The sequence below is a fragment of the Eumetopias jubatus genome, unplaced genomic scaffold, assembly GCF_037043125.1.
Source record: "Eumetopias jubatus isolate StellerSeaLion01/CBP00866 unplaced genomic scaffold, mEumJub1_p1.0 scaffold_8, whole genome shotgun sequence".
In the NCBI taxonomy this organism is placed as follows: domain Eukaryota; kingdom Metazoa; phylum Chordata; class Mammalia; order Carnivora; family Otariidae; genus Eumetopias; species Eumetopias jubatus.
This window is the reverse complement of record NW_028274814.1, coordinates 24,575,521-24,594,034: the sequence shown is the minus strand read 5'-3', so window position 1 is coordinate 24,594,034 and position 18,514 is coordinate 24,575,521. Positions and strand designations below refer to the sequence as shown.

Genomic DNA, 18,514 nt, shown 5'->3' with positions numbered 1-18,514 from the left:
GATCTACCAGCTAAGAAACTAGATGTAGCAGGGTTTAGAGGGAAAAAAATCCAGTGCAGACAAAGTGACACTGCATTTAACTAATTTCTAAATGGCAATCTCTCATGAGGTACTAGGGCCGGGTAGTAGGTACAGGGTGAATACCTCAAATGTACAAAGACATTTAGAGGATACGGCCTCTCTGCCCCCAAAGAGATTTTCAATAAGCATAGAAGAATGTAAAAACAATTTGAAAGACGCAGTAGACAGAGATATAAGAAAGAGCCTTCTAAAATATAGGGACTTAAAAAACCCAATTCATCCCAATTTTAAAGATAATAACACACATGAGACTATGGAGGGCCAGGATATTCACAGGTGCCGGGGCCAGCCTGCAGACCGGGATTTGCTTCATTTACAACAGTATCTGGTCATCCCTCCTCACTATAGTGATCTGTGCCCTGGGGGGTGCTAAAGATCAACAGGTGGAACTGATACATGGCTCAGGATCCTGGCATCAGCATCTACTTTCCATAAATACCTGCTGACTGAGGACACGGTAGGCCATGTTCAAGTTACTCCCATAAATGACCAAACATCTCTAACGTGTAGAATTCTCAGTAACCCAACAGCGATCAAACATACACATGTGGCCTGCGTCTCAGCACAGGTCCTTGGCCCTGGGAGCAACGCTGGCTGTGGAAAAGGGTTGTCTCTCTCAAGGGCAGGGGGGATGAGAAGAGGCAGAAAGAAGTGACCAGAGAAGAAAGGGGGCAAAGAAGAGGTGAGGAGAGAAAGTGGGGGAGAGAGGGGAGGTGAATGACAAGGAGGACGAGAAAGAGAAGGAAGGAGAGCACAGGGCAGAGAGTGGAGGCGGCCACAGGGAACGGAGGAGCGGAGCGGCGTCTCCCTTCCCAGAGACACTCGTGTCTGAGCGGGGACGTGAGCAAGGCAGAAGCCGCTCCACTCCAAAGGCAGTACCCAAACTCAAGGACCCTGTGCCAGGGCAATCCGAGCTTGGTAATTATGAAATCTGGAAGAAAACTCTACTTGACTTTGTGATAAAGGCAATGCCTTCCTGAAGATGAATTATTCGACCTCACTGAGCTGAAGACAGACTGTGTAGACCCCTCAGGAAGGACAAATGCCGTCGCCCGTACTTTCATATGCTAATGATATTCTTTGCCCTTTTCCCACAAAAGTGATCCAAATAAGCATTAAACATTCTTGTACAATCCTTAGACCCATCTTCTCCTGCTTGAACCCCCCCCACATACACACGAACACTGCTGGACTTGGCTTTGCTTGGTTCACCTATGGCCTTTCGCCCCCAGCAATCAAGGGTAACTGTAAGATTGGAATATAACTGGTGTCAAAACAGATGGCTGTAGGGGCGCCTGGGTGGCTCAGTTGGTTAAGCGACTGCCTTCGGCTCAGGTCATGATCCTGGAGTCCCGGGATCGAGTCCCGCATCGGGCTCCCTGCTCAGCAGGGAGTCTGCTTCTCCCTCTGACCCTCTTCCCTCTCGTGCTCTCTATCTCTCATTCTCTCTCTCTCAAATAAATAAATAAAATCTTTAAAAAAAAAAAAAAACAGATGGCTGTACACCGGCAATACGTATTAATAGTTATTTTCCACACTTCACTCTGAACGCTTCAGTAGCCACAGTACTGTCTGTGCTCACCCCACTATAAACGCCATGCCTATAATTTAGTTCTCTTCTTCCCCTTGAAAACAGGGGTGTCTAGAAGAATTACTGCCCTACTCTTAACGGGTAAGAAAGCACCACAATTCCTACCATATATAACAGGGACACCTCTGTGAAAATACAACAGTGATATCTTTACTAGGGTTCCATCAAAAGTGGTATTTTTATGCCAGTGCCAACTTGATATATTTTAATAAAGGCAAAAGAGTTTATTAGTTGGGTTTTTTTGAACATTTTCTCTTTAAAAAAAAAAGGAAGCCAATAAAAAGATTATTCTAGCCATCCCTTAAACAAACAAACAAACAAACAAACAAACAAACAAACAAAAACCCAAAACGGGAGAATCCCTCAAATCCCCTCAGGTTTGTCCACCTTTGATCTTACTCAAGTCTCTGCTGCCACCCCGTGGACATTACACTGAACTACAAACCGTGCAGGTCAAAGGTGTCAGAAGGTATTACCAGCTTTATGCACCCAACAGGAGACACAGAATTACAGCAAACTGCTCTAAGTGCTCTCTCGTAAGGAAGATCCTACTTTTAAATTTCAACGACAGAATATATGTACTCTGACTGTTCTAAACAGTTTTCAGTAAGAAATGGCAGGGGCTGTTGTCAGGAAAATTATTCTGGGAGTCATCTTACTCCTTTCCAGATCAAATATTAAGTCCAACTGAGTTTGAAAATATTGTCACAAAAATCAGCAATTCCAAGTTTATATCTGAAAAATCAAATGGCTTTATTTCTGTTTAATGTACTATTAGCCATAAATATATACAACTCAAGGATTATTATAACCTTCAACAATCATACCTCCTTTCTGTAGTGAAGTAGTTTGCTGTATTTACAGCTACAATAGTAAAAAAAAAAAAAAAAAAAAAAAAGGGTCCTTTAATTATCACAGTCAGTTCACAGGCTTGACTTTTTTTCTCATCAGACAAAACTTGAAAGACAGGGGAAGCAGAAAGGAGAGAATTATTTAAACACATTTATAAATCTATATAATGCCACATAAATTCAATAGATGTTTGTGAAATAATTTTAAGATTATGTATTTATTTTAGAGCAAGAGCACACAAGCGTGGGGGGGAGCAGAGGGAAAGGGAGAGAAAATCTCAAGCAGACTCCCCACTGAGCACAGAGCTCCACGCGGGGCTTGATCTCACGACCCCGACATTCAGTCCATGGCAGAGAAACCAAGAGTCAGACACTCAACTGACTGTGCCACCTGGACGCCCCTGAAATAACTTAATTTTTTAAATCTGCACTTTGTGTTTCCTAGTGTTTCAATTCATATATATATGTATATAAACTGTTGAGCACGTATAATATCAAGTTCTATTATATAAACAAATAAGTGAAAACCCACCTAAGCCCTCAAAAAGTGGGACAGTTTTTATTTTTTTTAACTGACAAACACAGTTGACTCCTTTGTGTGTATGTAATCACGATACAAAATAGTCCCATTACCTCAAAAACTGCCTCATACTAGCTAACCTTTTGTAGATGGTAGTCTTCATTATCTAAAAAATAGATTAAAACTTCATTAGTTCATTAAAAAATACTGATTGTGAGTGCCTGGGTTGCTCAGTTGGTTAAGCGTCTGCCTTCGGCTCAGGTCATGATCCCGGGGTCCTGGGATCGAGCCCCGCATCGGGCTCCCTGCTCAGCGGGAGGCCTGCTTCTCCCTCTCCCACTCCCCCTGCTTGTGTTCCCTCTCTCACTGTGACTCTCTCTGTCAAATAAATCAATAAAAAATCTTTAAAAAAAAGAAAAGAAAAAATACTGATTGAATGTCTGTTATATGCCAGGCACTGAAGTAGGTGCTGGTGACACGAAGACATGTCACTGTCCTCAAGAACTCACTGTCCAACACAGACGCCGAGTGAACATGAGCAGCAAAGCACTGGGAGCATGCACCGGGTGCGGATCACGTACAAAACCCCGGGAGTCTGAGTTCCGTGATTTGGGAGGCTGCAACTGGCTGACAAGGCTTCAGAAAGAGAAGATAATGCATAAGCCAGTCGTGAAAACTAAAACAGAATGGAGGACAGAGGCACCTGGAGAATTGTTCAGGGCACCCTTGCGGGAGAAGCATATCCCAAGGCAAAGAACTGGGAGCGCACAACACGGCAGCGGGACCCTGAGGGGCGGCAGCTAGTCAGCCTTAAGGTATGGTGCTGGTCTGGCAGTCAGGCCTGGTCACCGGGGTGGGACCTTGGGCAGTGCTTAACCTTGAGGCCCGAGTTTCCTCATCTATAAGCTGCTGCTGCTGCTGCTGCTGCTACTACTACTACTACTACGACTAGTACTACTACTACGACTAGTACTACTACTACGACTAGTACTACTACTACGACTACTAGTACTACTACTACTAGTAGTAGTACTACTACTACGACTAGTACTACTACTAGTAGTACTACTACTACGACTAGTACTACTACTACGACTACTAGTACTACTACTACGACTAGTACTACTACTACGACTACTAGTACTACTACTACGACTAGTACTACTACTACGACTACTAGTACTACTACTACGACTAGTACTACTACTACTAGTACTACTACTACGACTAGTACTACTACTACGACTACTAGTACTACTACTACGACTACTAGTACTACTACTACGACTAGTACTACTACTACTACTAGTACTACTACTACTACGACTACTAGTACTACTACTACGACTAGTACTACTACTACGACTACTAGTACTACTACTACTACTACTAGTGCTACTACTACGACTAGTACTACTACTACTACGACTAGTACTACTACTACGACTACTAGTACTACTACTACGACTAGTACTACTACTACGACTACTAGTACTACTACTACGACTAGTACTACTACTACGACTACTAGTACTACTACTACTACTACTAGTACTACTACGACTACTAGTACTACTACTACTACTACTACTACTGATGGCAGAACGAGCATGAAAACTATTCCAAAATTAAAATAATGTCTCTTAATATAAGATTTATGGTCCTTCCACGGGGCCAGGGTGGCTCAGTCGGTGAAGCGTCTGCCTTCGGCTCAGGTCATGATCCCAGGGTCCTGGGATTGAGTCCCGCATCAGGCTCCCTGCTCAGCGGTGAGTCTGTTTCTCCCTTTGCCCACCCGCCACCCCAGTGCACGCGCACGAGGGCTCTCTCTCTCTCTCGTGCGTGTAAAAACAAATAATCTTAAAAAAAAAAAAAAAAGATTGGGCGCCTGGGTGGCTCAGTTGGTTAAGCGACTGCCTTCGGCTCAGGTCATGATCCTGGAGTCCCGGGATCGAGTCCCACATCGGGCTCCCTGCTCGGCGGGGAGTCTGCTTCTCCCTCTGACCCTCTTCCCTTTCGTGCTCTCTGTCTCTCATTCTCTCTCTCTCAAATAAATAAATAAAATCTTTAAAAAAAAAAAAAAAAGATTTACGGTCCTTCCAGATAAAAAACAAAGAAACACAGGACTCCATCATGTTCAAAGACCTTTAAAGGTAAAAGGTAAAAGTAAAAGGCCAAAAAATGCAAAAGTCCAATCCTCCTGGGTGGAAAGCTGCGGACTTCCTCAAGGAGAACAAAGAATTAGGTGATGTGCAAGCGGGATCTGCGGTGTCTGGACTATGTGGCTAAGCCATCTGAGGGGCACGGACCCAGTGACAATAAAAAGTGGAAGTTCAGTCACTGACAAGAAAATCCAGTTGGAGTCCAGGCTTGTATTTCAACTGACAAAGTACCTTTCAAATGTATTTGAAATTCACTTTTTCATTCATAAAGATCTAGAATTAAGCATAGAAAAACTGAAGAGAATTAAACACAGGATTGATTCTGTATTTTTTGCCTTAAGGAATCTGTCCATATTTAGTATTTCACATATTTACATTAAGAGAATTTGGCCAAGTTGCTTTTTTATGCCAATTAAAAGTCACTGATTTGAACTTATGATTTGAAATTTATAAATAGTAGTATAACTAATTTTTAAGGGACTCAAGGTTCAGCAAATTCTTAAATTTATCACATTTAGAAGTTATTTAAGAACCAGGCAAGGTTTTGTTTTTAAATTTAAAAGTTGATGTTTAAGGAACTGCATATATTAAATTTATAAATACAATTTAAAATGTTTGTAGGAGTTCATTTTTAAGTGGAACCAAACATTAACTACCATTAACATTAACCAAACATTAACGTGCCCTTTAAAAGAGAATGGCAAATTTTCCCAGATTTAGAAACAGTCTACTGACTTCTATAAGCTGAATTAACAAACTAAAGAAGAACTAGGTTTCGGGATTTGTAACTGTAAGAAACCAAATACTAATTTTAGAAACCTCAATAATTCTGTGCACCAAAAACTGTCCTCGAGGATATTAACAAACCTGAGTCAATAACCTTATTCCAAAGGGCTGTTGAAAAAAATTAAGTGACACGTGTATGTAAAGAAAGCATTTTGCAAGAAGGCTATCATATAAGACTCAAAAGTTTGCCATTATTGTTATTATGTTAAAAGTGTCTGAGGAGGTAGGAAGTATGGAAATAGGAGAAAAAGCAGATGGCAGACTGGGAGAGTATCTTAGGTCAAACTGAGGAGGCTGGATCTTTTCCCTTGAGCACAGAAGTACCCCTTGAAGGGCTGGCCGTTTCACCAGATGACTCTGGCAAGACAAGGAGGTGAGCAACACAGGAGTCAGGGCTTCCGATGCAGACGATGCAGCCCCGGGAGTGAGGCTGGAGAGGAGGAATCGAAAGAAACACAGAACTTGGTGTCTGAACGTCTGAACGGACTGTCACTGGTTGGAGTGCTAGTAAGAGGGGGTAACGGGGAGGTTCTGGAGACTAAGAAGATGGGGTAAAGTTGAACATTTTACCATGATAGGAAATACTGCAGGAAAAATGGGAAAATGAACATTTTCTTCCTCTGTTCCAGTCAAAACTTTTGCTTACCATTACAAAAAACCATACGAAAGAGAAAAGGCAATCCTCAAGCTGGCAAAGTTTTGCTGTAAAGAGACAAAATAAAGAATCCCAATTTCCCTAGGGTGAAAAAGGACATGTACCACAGCTAAAAGCAACAAAATGCTTTCCTTTCTTAACAAGGTTCCTTAAGTTTCATGTTTTCTGATACCTAAAATAAAAGATAAAAATTAAAATGGCTCTCTCAATTATTCTAAGAAAAATCTGCTCCTGATTCTTCAAGGTCACATGGCCATAAGCTAGAGCTGGGCCCAACGGGCAGTCACCGTGGATCAACATGGGCTTTCTAACCTGAGTGACTTCCCTAACTGACAACATCTTTGCCAGACGGCCTCCTGTGAACAGAAGATAGATAGCTGAGGAGAACCAAGGGATAGTTCCACCTCAAGATCGCAAGCCAACGGGGTACGCAGGAAACAATGGCAGTCAGTTTAATGCTCTACTTGTCAACTCGACATACAGTTTATTTAAACTGGGATCTTCAGAGTTGAGTTACATTAAGAGACGGAGAGCTGAAACTTTCTAACTGCTTTATACATGTTTACTACAGCAGCGGTTAAAAAGAAAGGCATGATAGAATTAATAAAACAGAAACAACGTAAGACAGAGCACAAATGGCTAGAAATCAGATAAGCGACATAAAGGAAAGGCTTGATATACTCCTAACAAACGAAGACTAACAACACAAACAAGAATATAAACAGCAAATTCGGAAGAGAAGGAAACATTTGTTGATAAAAGTTACGAAAAAGCTGGGTACAGTTCTGTAAATATAAGTGCTTTCAACACAAGTTTATATGTAAAAGCAACAGAAATGGACTCAAAGAATATTCCCCAACCTGAAGTAATGGAAAACCTTCATACTTCACTCAACATACTGCAAAGATTGTTTAGAGTTCTTATGAGGCTATATTCATAAATTATTTGTGTAATAAATCTGAGGAATAGGGGATTTTTAGGGTAAGCCAGAAATATCTTGTTGCACATAAAAGGAAGTATTTAAAGACAAACAGTGCTGAGTCAGAAGAACAGAGAAATCAGTTTAAGGGAGATCCCACTTGAGAACAATGTGAACATTAAAACAATAATAATTATATCTGATTGAAATATGAAGAATATATCAAATTCCATGGACTCACAGTGAGAAAGCCAAAACAAAAGCTCACTTTCTGCCACTGGAGATAATCAAGAACATCAACTCCTACCTTTGAAAGTTGGTAAAAGAAAACAATTAAGCATTTATTCTGCCTTTTCAGTAGGAAATACATCTTAGGGTAACTAAAGAGCCCCTGTTGATGGAAAGAAAACTCTTTGTTACAGAAGAAAATCTGTCGATAAATGTAAAAGAAATAATGGAATTTGAAAATTACTACTTTACAATCTGTAACAAAATATTTGTTTTCGGCAAGGATTATTAATGGAAGCTAAAACCATCGGGAAAGATTAAAAGGAAAGTGGATATCTGTAAAGTGTCAAAACATTATGCCACAGATCACTTGCTAACTGAAAAGTTCTTGCAATTAAAAAAATCTTTTATTTTTAAAAGAAAGAGATCTGGTTTTTACTACCTTTTAGCCAGGGATCAAGAAGTATCACTGACAGTAATAAAACTAGTCATTATCTGCCTCCTATTTCATCCGAATCTAATTAAACCTCTACATCTAACTTCTAAGCTGATAGGAAATATAGAAGCTACAGGAACCAGTTGAATGACTACTGGAAAGAAAATTCAGACTACTCCAAAATAGGTGACATTCATTCTCTGAGGCAATGGGAAACATCACTGACAAAGGAGTAAAATAAAACGTAGGGGTGAGAAGCAAGGGAGAGGAAGATGCTGTTGCAAATTAAGAAACCTAACAGGCATATAAACAAAGTGGGTCCCTGGCTAAAACCTGGTGGAGAAAAACAGCTAAGACAGTTTTGGGTATAACTGGAAAACTTTTAATATGGAATTGGTATTAGATCATATTTGAGAATTAGATGGTTATTTTTATGAGGTTTGATAACAGCACTGTGGTTAGCCAGGAGAAAGTCCTTGTTTCTTAGACACAGAGACTGCAGTATTTAGGGTGAAATATCATGAGGTCTTTATTTTTCACTGAAAAATTATTCAATAAGCTGTGTGATGGATACATTGGGGGGTCTTTAACACTCTTTTGTGTATGTTTGAAAAGCTTTTTGTAGAACTTTATACAAATAAATTTAGAAACTCAAGTGAACAACCTTCTAAGAAAAAATAGATGATGCACCATGACCTCAGAAGACAAAACAAGTAACAAAACAACCAATAACCAGGAAAGGATAAAGTTATTAAAGAGTGATTCCCCACAAAATAAGCATATCAGACTAAAACAGTTTCCTAAGTGTATTTTGAACAGTTAAGGGACAATTTTAATACTACATAAAATTTTCCAGAACACAGAGGAAGAAGAAACTTTCCAAATTATGCCGCTAGAATAACCTGATAAAACAGAAATTTTAGTTAATTGCAATCCACACAGGAATAACAAGAACAAAAAAGTTAAGTAAAATATTAGCAAGTATAAATCATCAGTACTTTACCAGAATAATTTATCACAACTAAGTGAAATTTATCCAAGAAGTGTAACGATGGTTCACAATTAGAAAATACATTAATAAAATTCACCATACTAAAAGGTTTTAAAAAGAAAAAAAATAAAAAGATTAGCTCATTTGTACCTAAAAACCATTTAAAACAAAACAAAACAAACTCAACATCCACTTTTTTTAAATTTGGAAAAAACAGTAAGTTTGGTACCTTCTTGAGATGAAAAATAAGTAAGAAGCATCAATATTTAAAAGGAAGAAAAAACACTATTATTTGTTGATAACTCTATAATCTAGAATCTTGGAAAATGCGGGGGAATCAAACTTGCTCGATAACATTAGAAATACATTGAAAAGGAAGGGTTCTAGGAAGATGGCAGAATAAAAAGCACCAGGAATCTGTCTCCCCACCTAGGATCTGTCTATAGAACTACTCTGGAACTCTGGTGTCTACTGAAAGCTTACAACTGCCAGGAGAAGGCTTGAACGGTCAACTGCAGTTAATATTGGTCAACTTCAGCTCTCAGCCCTGTAAGACACTGCCCATGACCACCCCCAGCCACGGGGCACGCCAGCTTCACACCGTTCCTGGAGCAGTGTGCATGCAGCCTGGAGGACCAGGATGGGCGAGAAGAACTCGTCCTCCACACACTGGAGAGCTGTGCTCTGGCTGCTGATGGCTGCTGCATCAGAGAGTCGTAGACAGAGAGGTGGAGGCCGCTTCGGTTGCACCGCCCCCCACTGTTGCAAGCCCCTCTAGGCGACTTTCAGGGACTTTAAAGGGCCAGTCCCCTTTTTCTGCTCTTCACTTTTTCCCCCTTCTGGGAGGCAGATATTAAAGACTAGAACATTCGAAAACCACTACATATGTGGCTAAAATTAGAAAGTGACTATTCCCGTGTAGGGAAAGTTTCAGAAAAGGTTCTGAGAAGAACTTAAGTTTACACTTCAGGCAGATCCTTGACACAGACACAACCTACAACAATAAAACAACAAAAAAACCCAGCAAACCTGGGGAAAAGGGAGAAAGCTCCAGAGGTACCACATCACTGTATACAAATGCCCAGTTTTCAACAAAAAAAATCCCAAGAGATACAAAGAAACAGGAAAGCATGGCTTATTCAAAGGAAAAAAATAAATCAACAGACACTGTCCCTGAAAAAGACCAATGGTAGATAAACTAGACAAAAACTTTAAAACAAGTGTCTTAAAGAAGCTCAAAGAACAAGATGTGGATAAAGTTAAGAAAATCATGTATGAGCAAAATGATAACATGAATAAAGAGAACACATAAAAAGAGATCAGAAATTCTGGAGCTGAAAAATATAATAAATGAAATTAAATAATCACTAGAGCATTCAAAGGCAGATTTAAGCAGTAGAAGAAAGAATCAGCCAACTTTAAGACAGGACAATGGAAATTATCAAGTCTGAAGAACAGAAAGAAGAAAGATGGAAGAAACGTGAACAGAACCTAAGGGACTATGGTTTCCTAAGGGAACCATCAAGCAGACAGACGTACGCATTATGGGAGTCCCAGAAGGAGAGGGAGACAGGGCAGAGAAAATATCTGACAAAATAATGGCTGAAAACTTCCCAAATTTGATTAAGGACATGAATATAAACATCCGAGAAGTTTAAAGAACTCCAAATAAAATGAACTCAAACCCACACTGAGACACATTATAGTCAAACTTTCAAAAGACAGACTCTTGAAAGCAGTAAGAGAGAAGCAACTTGTCATATAAAAGGTATCCTCATCCTCATAAGGTTATAGGCAGATTTTTCATCAGAAACTTTGGAGGCCACAAGTCAGCCAATATATTCAAAGCATTCAAAAGAAAAAAAAAACCTATCAACCAAGAATCCTATATCTGTTAAAACTGTCCTTCAAAAGTGAGGGAAAAATTAAGACATTCCCAGATAAACAAAAGTGGAGGGAGTCTGTTACCACTAGACCTGCCCTGAAAGAAATGTTCAAGAGTGCAGTATGAAATGAAAGGACATTACATAGAAATTCAAAGGCATAAAAAGAAAGAAAGATGTGATGAGCACTGGTTGTCATATACAACTCATGAATCATTGAAAAACTAATGATGTATTATATGTTGGCTAATTGAATTTAAATTAAAAAAAGAAATAAAGATCAGAGTACAGGGGTGCCTGGGTGGCTCAGTTGGTTAAGCGACTGCCTTCGGCTCAGGTCATGATCCTGGAGTCCCGGGATCGAGTCCCACATTGAGCCTGCTTCTCCCTCTGACCCTCCCCCTTCTCATGCTCTCTGTCTCTCATTCTCTCTCTCTCAAATAAATAAATAAAATCTTTAAAAAAAAAAAAAGATCAGAGTACAGGTGAAAACATGGGGAATTATAAAAGCTATTACTACTATAACAATGATTTGTAACTCCACTTTCTGTTTTTCTATGATTTAAGAGAATAATAGTTTTTAAAAAAACAATTATTTGTCTAAAAGCTAGTATTGTTGTAACTTCAGTTTGTAACTCCACATTTTGTTTTCTCCATAATTTAAGAGACTAATGCATTTAAAAGATTATTGCTGGAGTGGAGGGGGTGGGAGGGATGGGCTGGCTGGGTGATGGACACGGGGGAGGGTATGTGTTGTGGGGAGCACTGTGAATTGTGTAAGACTGATGAATCACAGACTTGTACCCCTGAAAGAATACATTATATGTTAATAATAAAAAAAAGTATCATAAAAGAATTATTAGTTTATGTTTTTGGGCACAGATTGTATAAAGATGTCATCTGGGGGAATCAACAACTGAAAGGGCTGGAGATGGAGCTGTAAAGGAGCAGAGCTCTTATATGTTATTGAAGTTAATCCAAATCCAAATTAGAAAGTTATAACTTTAGAATGTTAAATATAACTCCTTTAAACACAGACACACACACAGCTATGGAATATACAGAGAAGAAAATAAGTAATTTCAACATTTCACAGTAAAAAAATCAACCAAATGGTAAGATAGTAACCCAGGAAATAAGGGACAAAAATAGCAAAATGACAGAAGTCCTTCCTTATCAGTAATTACTTCAAAAGTAAACAGTTTAAACTCTTAAATCAAAAGACAGAGATTGGCAGAATGAATAAAGACACATGATCCAACCATATGTTACCTTCAGGAGACTCACTTCAGATCAAAAGATACCAACACATTGACAGTGAAAGGATGGAAAAGACATTCCAAGCGAACAGTAACAAAAGGGAGTAGGGGCAGCTATACTAAATCACACAAAACAGACTACACATCTTAAAAAGGTTACAAGAGACAAAAAAGAACATTATATCTTAAGCAGATATAATAACAGAAAACATGTGTGCACCTAATAATAGACCATCAAAATATATGCCAGACAAACTGAGAGAATTGAAGGGAGAAATAGTTCAACAATAATAGCTGGAAACTTCGATGCCCGGCCCATGGTAACAGAACCACCAGGCAGAAGATGAGGACACAGAGGGTGGAAACAACACAATAAACCAATTGGCTCTAACAGACATTTACGGAACTCCCTACCCAACAACTACAGCATACACATTCTTTTTTTTTTAAGATTTTATTTATTTGCCAAAGAGAAAGAGAGGAGAGAGCACAAGCATGGGGAGCAGGCAGAGGGAGAAGCAGGCTCCCCGCTGAGCAGGGAGCCCGATGCGGGGCTCGATCCCAGGACCCCGGGATCATGACCTGAGCTGAAGGCAGACACTTAACCAACTGAGCCACCCAGGTGCCCCCAGCATACACATTCTTCTCAAGTGCACATGAAACATTTTCTAGGATACACCATATGTTAAGTCACAAATTGAGTCTCAACACATTTTGAAAGATAGATGTTCTACAAAGCATCTTTTCTGACCACAACAGGATGAAGTTAGAAGTCAATCAACAGAAGTAAAATTGGAAAATTCACAAATTTATGGAAATTAAAGACACACCCTTAAAACTCTTCCCTTAAACCAAAAGTAATTCTAGATGGGCTAAAGATTTAAGCATAAAAATATAAAAACAAAAAAGTTGCAGAGAAAATGTGGGCAACCAAAAATTTTTCATTCAGCATGTGGAAAATTCTTTACCTAAGACACAGAAGTGAGATGCCATAAAGGGATTAAATTTTTAAGAATTCTATATGAAAAGTATCTATAACACATATAATAAACTGGCCAATTTCCTTTACTTAGGAAGAACGTGCATAAATACAGCAAGAGAAAAATGGGCAGAGGATGAACAGGGAAGTTTATAGAAAAAGAAATTAAAATGCCCAATGAAAAGATAGACACTCAATCAAAATTAAAGAAATGTGAATCAAAACAATGGAAAACTCTACCCAACCAGGAAAAAAAAATTAACAATTTAAAATACCATGTGTTCTGTGGGTCTGGGAAAACAAACTGCAAACTGAGGCAGCTCAAAAGGAGCCACAAAGAAATAACATGCTCATGTGTGTTTTTAAGATGATAGGATGTTAAAATTTCTTACTACAATGACCACTTAATTATCTTAATGTTCCATATATAGCTTGCAGTAATTTAAAGAGGATAACACTGGGCAGGCTGCAGAGCACAAAGCCCAGAAAGTCAATGTAGTAGTAGTAAAAATACAGATGAGAGACAGATTATTGTCCTAGAAAGTGCAGAACTACGTCCCCACTTGGCACTTTATCAGTACGATCAGGGCAAGCGTTAGCCAACGTGCCTGGTGTTATTTATCTTTTCCTCTCCCTTTATCTGCACTCCCCTCCCCATGCCCATTCTACCACCTCCTAGTAAAAAGATCTTATATACTACTAAGTTTATTCATGTGTAAAAGGCGGGTGAGTACTTTTTCTGAGCTATTTTTAGGGATTAAATGAGATAATGCATGTAGCCTGTGGCCCATCCTAAGTATTCAAAAAATAATAGCTGCTAGTTAGATGCTAAATCATCCTATTCTGCAATATTTTATTCTCATGTTTAAATAGTTCTATTATATATATATATATATATATTTTCTCTCTGTATATCTTTTACTAAAACACGTCTTGACTCTTTTTGAAAAAAAAAGGCAAGATATTTTGAAATAAATGTTAAAGTGGCACGAATACTTAGTCACTGCTGTTCCACGGGCGCTCTCTGCTATGGTAAAGAATCAGCGGGGAACAGACATTAGTACACTGAACACAAGCGGGGTGTCCTCACTTAGCAAGGGTGATGCTGCACAAGGCCTCTGACCACCATCAAACTGTGACAGTTTGTTTTCTAGTGAATCTTGATGACCCAAAACGAACTCGGAGGAACACCAATTAGACCCCTCAAAATGAAGTAACTAAAAGCAGAGCATCTTGGTTTTTACCAAAGGGAAAAAGATGTGCTTTCCATGAACATATGTCTGCTTGTTTTTCTGTACAGACATCTTCAAGAAGACATCAAAATATGTGCCACGCTGACCAGGAAATGCTACCTCCAACTCTACCTGAGGGCATCACAGCTGGATTGGCTTGGAACAAAGACAAGAAAGGAAATCGGCGAAAAATGACTTTTTCTCAGGAAACCATTTCTTGTCAAGTAATATCAGGTCAAAACTTTAAGTTATTCCTGCTGCGATATTTCCACATTTTCTTTTTTATTCCCTTTCATCCGACCCTTCCTTTGATCCTTCCCCCATTTATCCTATTTACTTACACTTCATTTGTTAGCAGTTATATAAATTCTGTCTCTCCTGTGTGCACCTTGAGACAAGAGGCATGTCTTTCTCTTCAGTTGCTGAATCTCCTGCCCAGCACCTCACAGAAAATCTACTAGGAGGCGCTGGAAGAGGTTTTGAAACAAGCGAATAAAATATATTATCTACACTGCGACATACTGCCAAGAGCCCTGGATCAGCAGTCGGAAAGCTCGGACTGTAGTGTCAGTAACGCCATCTGCTGGTTCTGTAGCTTCAGACAAAAGCATTTCAGCATCTGGGTCCTCTTCTATAAAATGGATCTTTCATTTTCTCTGCTATTCCTTATGGTTTTACAAAATGAGATGCTGAAAGTAAAGGTTATTTTTTATGCTCATTTAAAGCACCATGATTACTTCTCTTGATCAATATTTGCCATCCAAACATTCTAAGTTTAAGCAGGGATAGTACAGTTATTCTATTAGGAGAGGCAGATTTCATTAATGCGTTTATTTGCTTTTTCTTAAAATAAGCACAAAGCCATAAACAGCTTGCCATCACAAGTACACATAATGCTTATGTTCTGAAACAGAAATGGCCTGTGTTCACTGTGCCATTTCCCAACTTTAATTATGACTTATATAGAAAGTGTTTGAATATTTCTTACCAGGTTCTGGAAGGTCTAATTTTGCACGCTTTAGTTCCACCATAGAAATCTGAAGTTGCTCTATTACAAAGTCATCTTCGAAGAAAAAGTCCTTTGCCAGGGTCTCCTGAAGAAATTCTACAAGTTCTTCCATAGACAATTTCATTAGATGTTCTAAGAACAAATCAGAGAAATACAAATGCTGAGTCAACAGTTACTCAGGTTGAGACGGTAATGTATTCTACTCTGGTGCAGTATTTTTTAAAAAGGGCACATCATACAACTTATACACAGCACTGTAAACATCACTGATACTCAATAAGATAAAGGTATTTTCTGATACCCAAGCAGTCACATCTACTCTTTGGGGAGACAGGGAGAGGTGATTACTGCTAAATACCTTTTCATGGGTTTATTTAAGAACATCACACCTTAGACATTGATACTGACCCAGAGCAAGCACTTCTTAGAGACACAGGCCACCCAAGATGACCTGAGGGCTTTCTGTTTTACTGTTATAGAACTCCACCTCCCACAGGCAAACCTATTTCAAGTCTCTATATTTACAGTTTCAGAATTTCCAAAAAATCTGATTACTAACTTTATTTGTATTTCTACTTATGAAATTAGTTTTATTTTAAAAAATTCAGATTACAGGCGTGCCTGGATGGCTCAGTCAGTTAAGCATCTGCCTTCGGCTCAGGTCAGGATCCCAGGGTCCTGGATTCGAGCCCCACATCAGGCTCCCTGCTCAGGCGAGAGCCTGCTTCTCCCTCTCCCTCTGCACACCACTCTGCCTACTTGTGCTGTCAAATAAATAAATTACATCTTAAAAAAAAAAAAAAGAGGGCGCCTGGGTGGCTCAGTTGGTTAAGCGACTGCCTTCGGCTCAGGTCATGATCCTGGAGTCCCGAGATCGAGTCCCACATCGGGCTCCCTGCTCGGCGGGGAGTCTGCTTCTCCCTCTGACCCTCTTCCCTCTCGTGCTCTCTCTCATTCTCTCTCTCTCAAATAAATAAATAAAATCTTTAAAAAATAAAAAAATAAAATTAAAAAAAATTTCAGTTACAGATACAAAGTAGAAAGCAAAAATCAGCTACAATCCCACTAGCCACTGCCCTATGAGTAGATGTGTGTACACATGTATCAATTTAAAAAACTGATTATACTTTGAGTCCATCGGATATACTATAATGTACTATAATTCACTTAATCAGTCCTCTAATACTGGACATTTAGGTTATTACTATTTTTTTTTTTACTATTTAAAACCAGTGTGTGATAAACCTCCCATAACAATATCTCTAAATATTGTTAAAACAATCGGGAAAAAAACAACAAAATCGTAGGAGCTTTAGCTAAACTCTTGGTTAAGGTGCCCTGAGTTTTCAAAGCTTCATATGGTGGTGAAGAAACTTCATGTAAGTCCTTGAGCTTTTCTAACTGAGAAAAAAACCACATAGCAGTAGACACATTTTTTCCAACAGCTATCTAGTGTGATGATATGATAGGATATAAAGCAGGTATTATGCTTTAAAGTTTATTTGCAAAGGGCGAAGAAACTTTGCACTTGCCAAAATTAATCAAGGCTCATATAACTACAACATAATTTAAGACAGAGAACAGAGCTATGGAGAAATACAACATCATGTTTCCACTTTCTTGCTGTTCAGTGAACATTAAACCAATATGCACATATTTTAATAAAAAGTATACTTTTGTTCCACATCTTGGCCAGTTCATAATCCAGAAAGAAAGGAAAGGCGGGGAGAGGAGGGGAGCAGAGGAGCCGGCGGGGGGTTAGGTGGGGGAGAGACAGAGACAGATTTCCTGTGCTTTTCAGACAGACTGAGAGTCTTGGGAGGCTGCTCTCTGGATGCTGTGGTTTGCGTGCTGGAGGGAGTGAGGGCTGGGCGTAAGGGAAATGAACCACAGCGCTTCTGAACCCTTATCCTTAATACAGACTTGATTTTACAGGGAGTTTTCATTTCTCTCTAAAGTTTGGACACTCCAAAGGCCTGCTTTTCAAATAAGCAATCAAACAATTTTATATTAAAATACCTAACATGTACTTCGAGCAACGTCAAGCACAGCAGGGAAAAAAAAAAAAAAAACCTCACAAAACGTGACCCCCGAGTACTCAATTAGCTTATAATTTAGTTGGGAAGCTAAACAGAAGAATCATTCAAGAATAACCTAAGGGAGGAGAATGATCAGTGAATGTGAAACTACGTTGTAAGACCTAGACTCCAAGTGCTCTGCGAAGTTCTAAAGCTTTCAATGATTCTCCTCTCTGCAGAGTTACAAGACGACGGACTAGGAGTTGTAATTTTAAAGACTGAACTGAGACTTTAAGATGAATAAGGTTCTTCACATTCAAGGAGAAAACTCTCATTTCTTGATTTTTAAAGTAAGGCACCACATGCCAAATGTATAGAGCCCTTGAAGTACTGCAACCGAATATTGCATTTACCCAACAAGTGACTGTACTTGCCCCAGAGGCCACAATGCAGTCAAGTAGAGAGATGAGCAGGAAGAGAGGTGCCCATCTCTGGTCTACAGCTTGGAGATGGGCGCTTTTGCCTGGATGGAGGAAACAGTGCTGGAAAATGTCTTCACCAGACTTCTGAACTAAGGGCCTGGTTTATTTGGTCTCTCTCATCTCTGATTACAAACCAGAAATTCAGACTGATGAAAAGCAGTATTAGGAATAAGGAAACAAATACTTAGTAAGAATAATATTATTAGTGAAACCAACACATTGCATTCTACTGCTTAAATGGGAAAATTAAACTGAAATAGAGAAAAAAAAAATCAAAGACCTCTGCAATGTAATCAGCTTCTAGCCATGAGAAAGAAGTGATGGAAGCCAATTACCAACTGAACATGATTTCTTCACTGACTTTCAAGAATTTTTTAAATCCACCACTAAAAGAAAATGAATCTGAAGTTGGGTGAGGAACGAGAAATCAGA

The 18,514-nt window shown here is 39.1% G+C and overlaps 1 protein-coding gene across 2 annotated transcripts in view; it reads right to left on the bottom strand.

Annotated features, from left to right (window-relative positions):
- USP6NL (USP6 N-terminal like) overlaps positions 1 to 18,514 on the bottom strand; it is a 170,903-nt gene that overhangs the window by 12,608 nt on the left and 139,781 nt on the right. For both annotated transcript variants that reach the window (XM_028114713.1, XM_028114712.1), the window contains one exon: positions 15,562 to 15,714. In XM_028114713.1, coding sequence (XP_027970514.1) covers positions 15,562 to 15,714 — 153 coding nt within the window. The remainder of the gene's footprint in view (positions 1 to 15,561; positions 15,715 to 18,514) is intronic.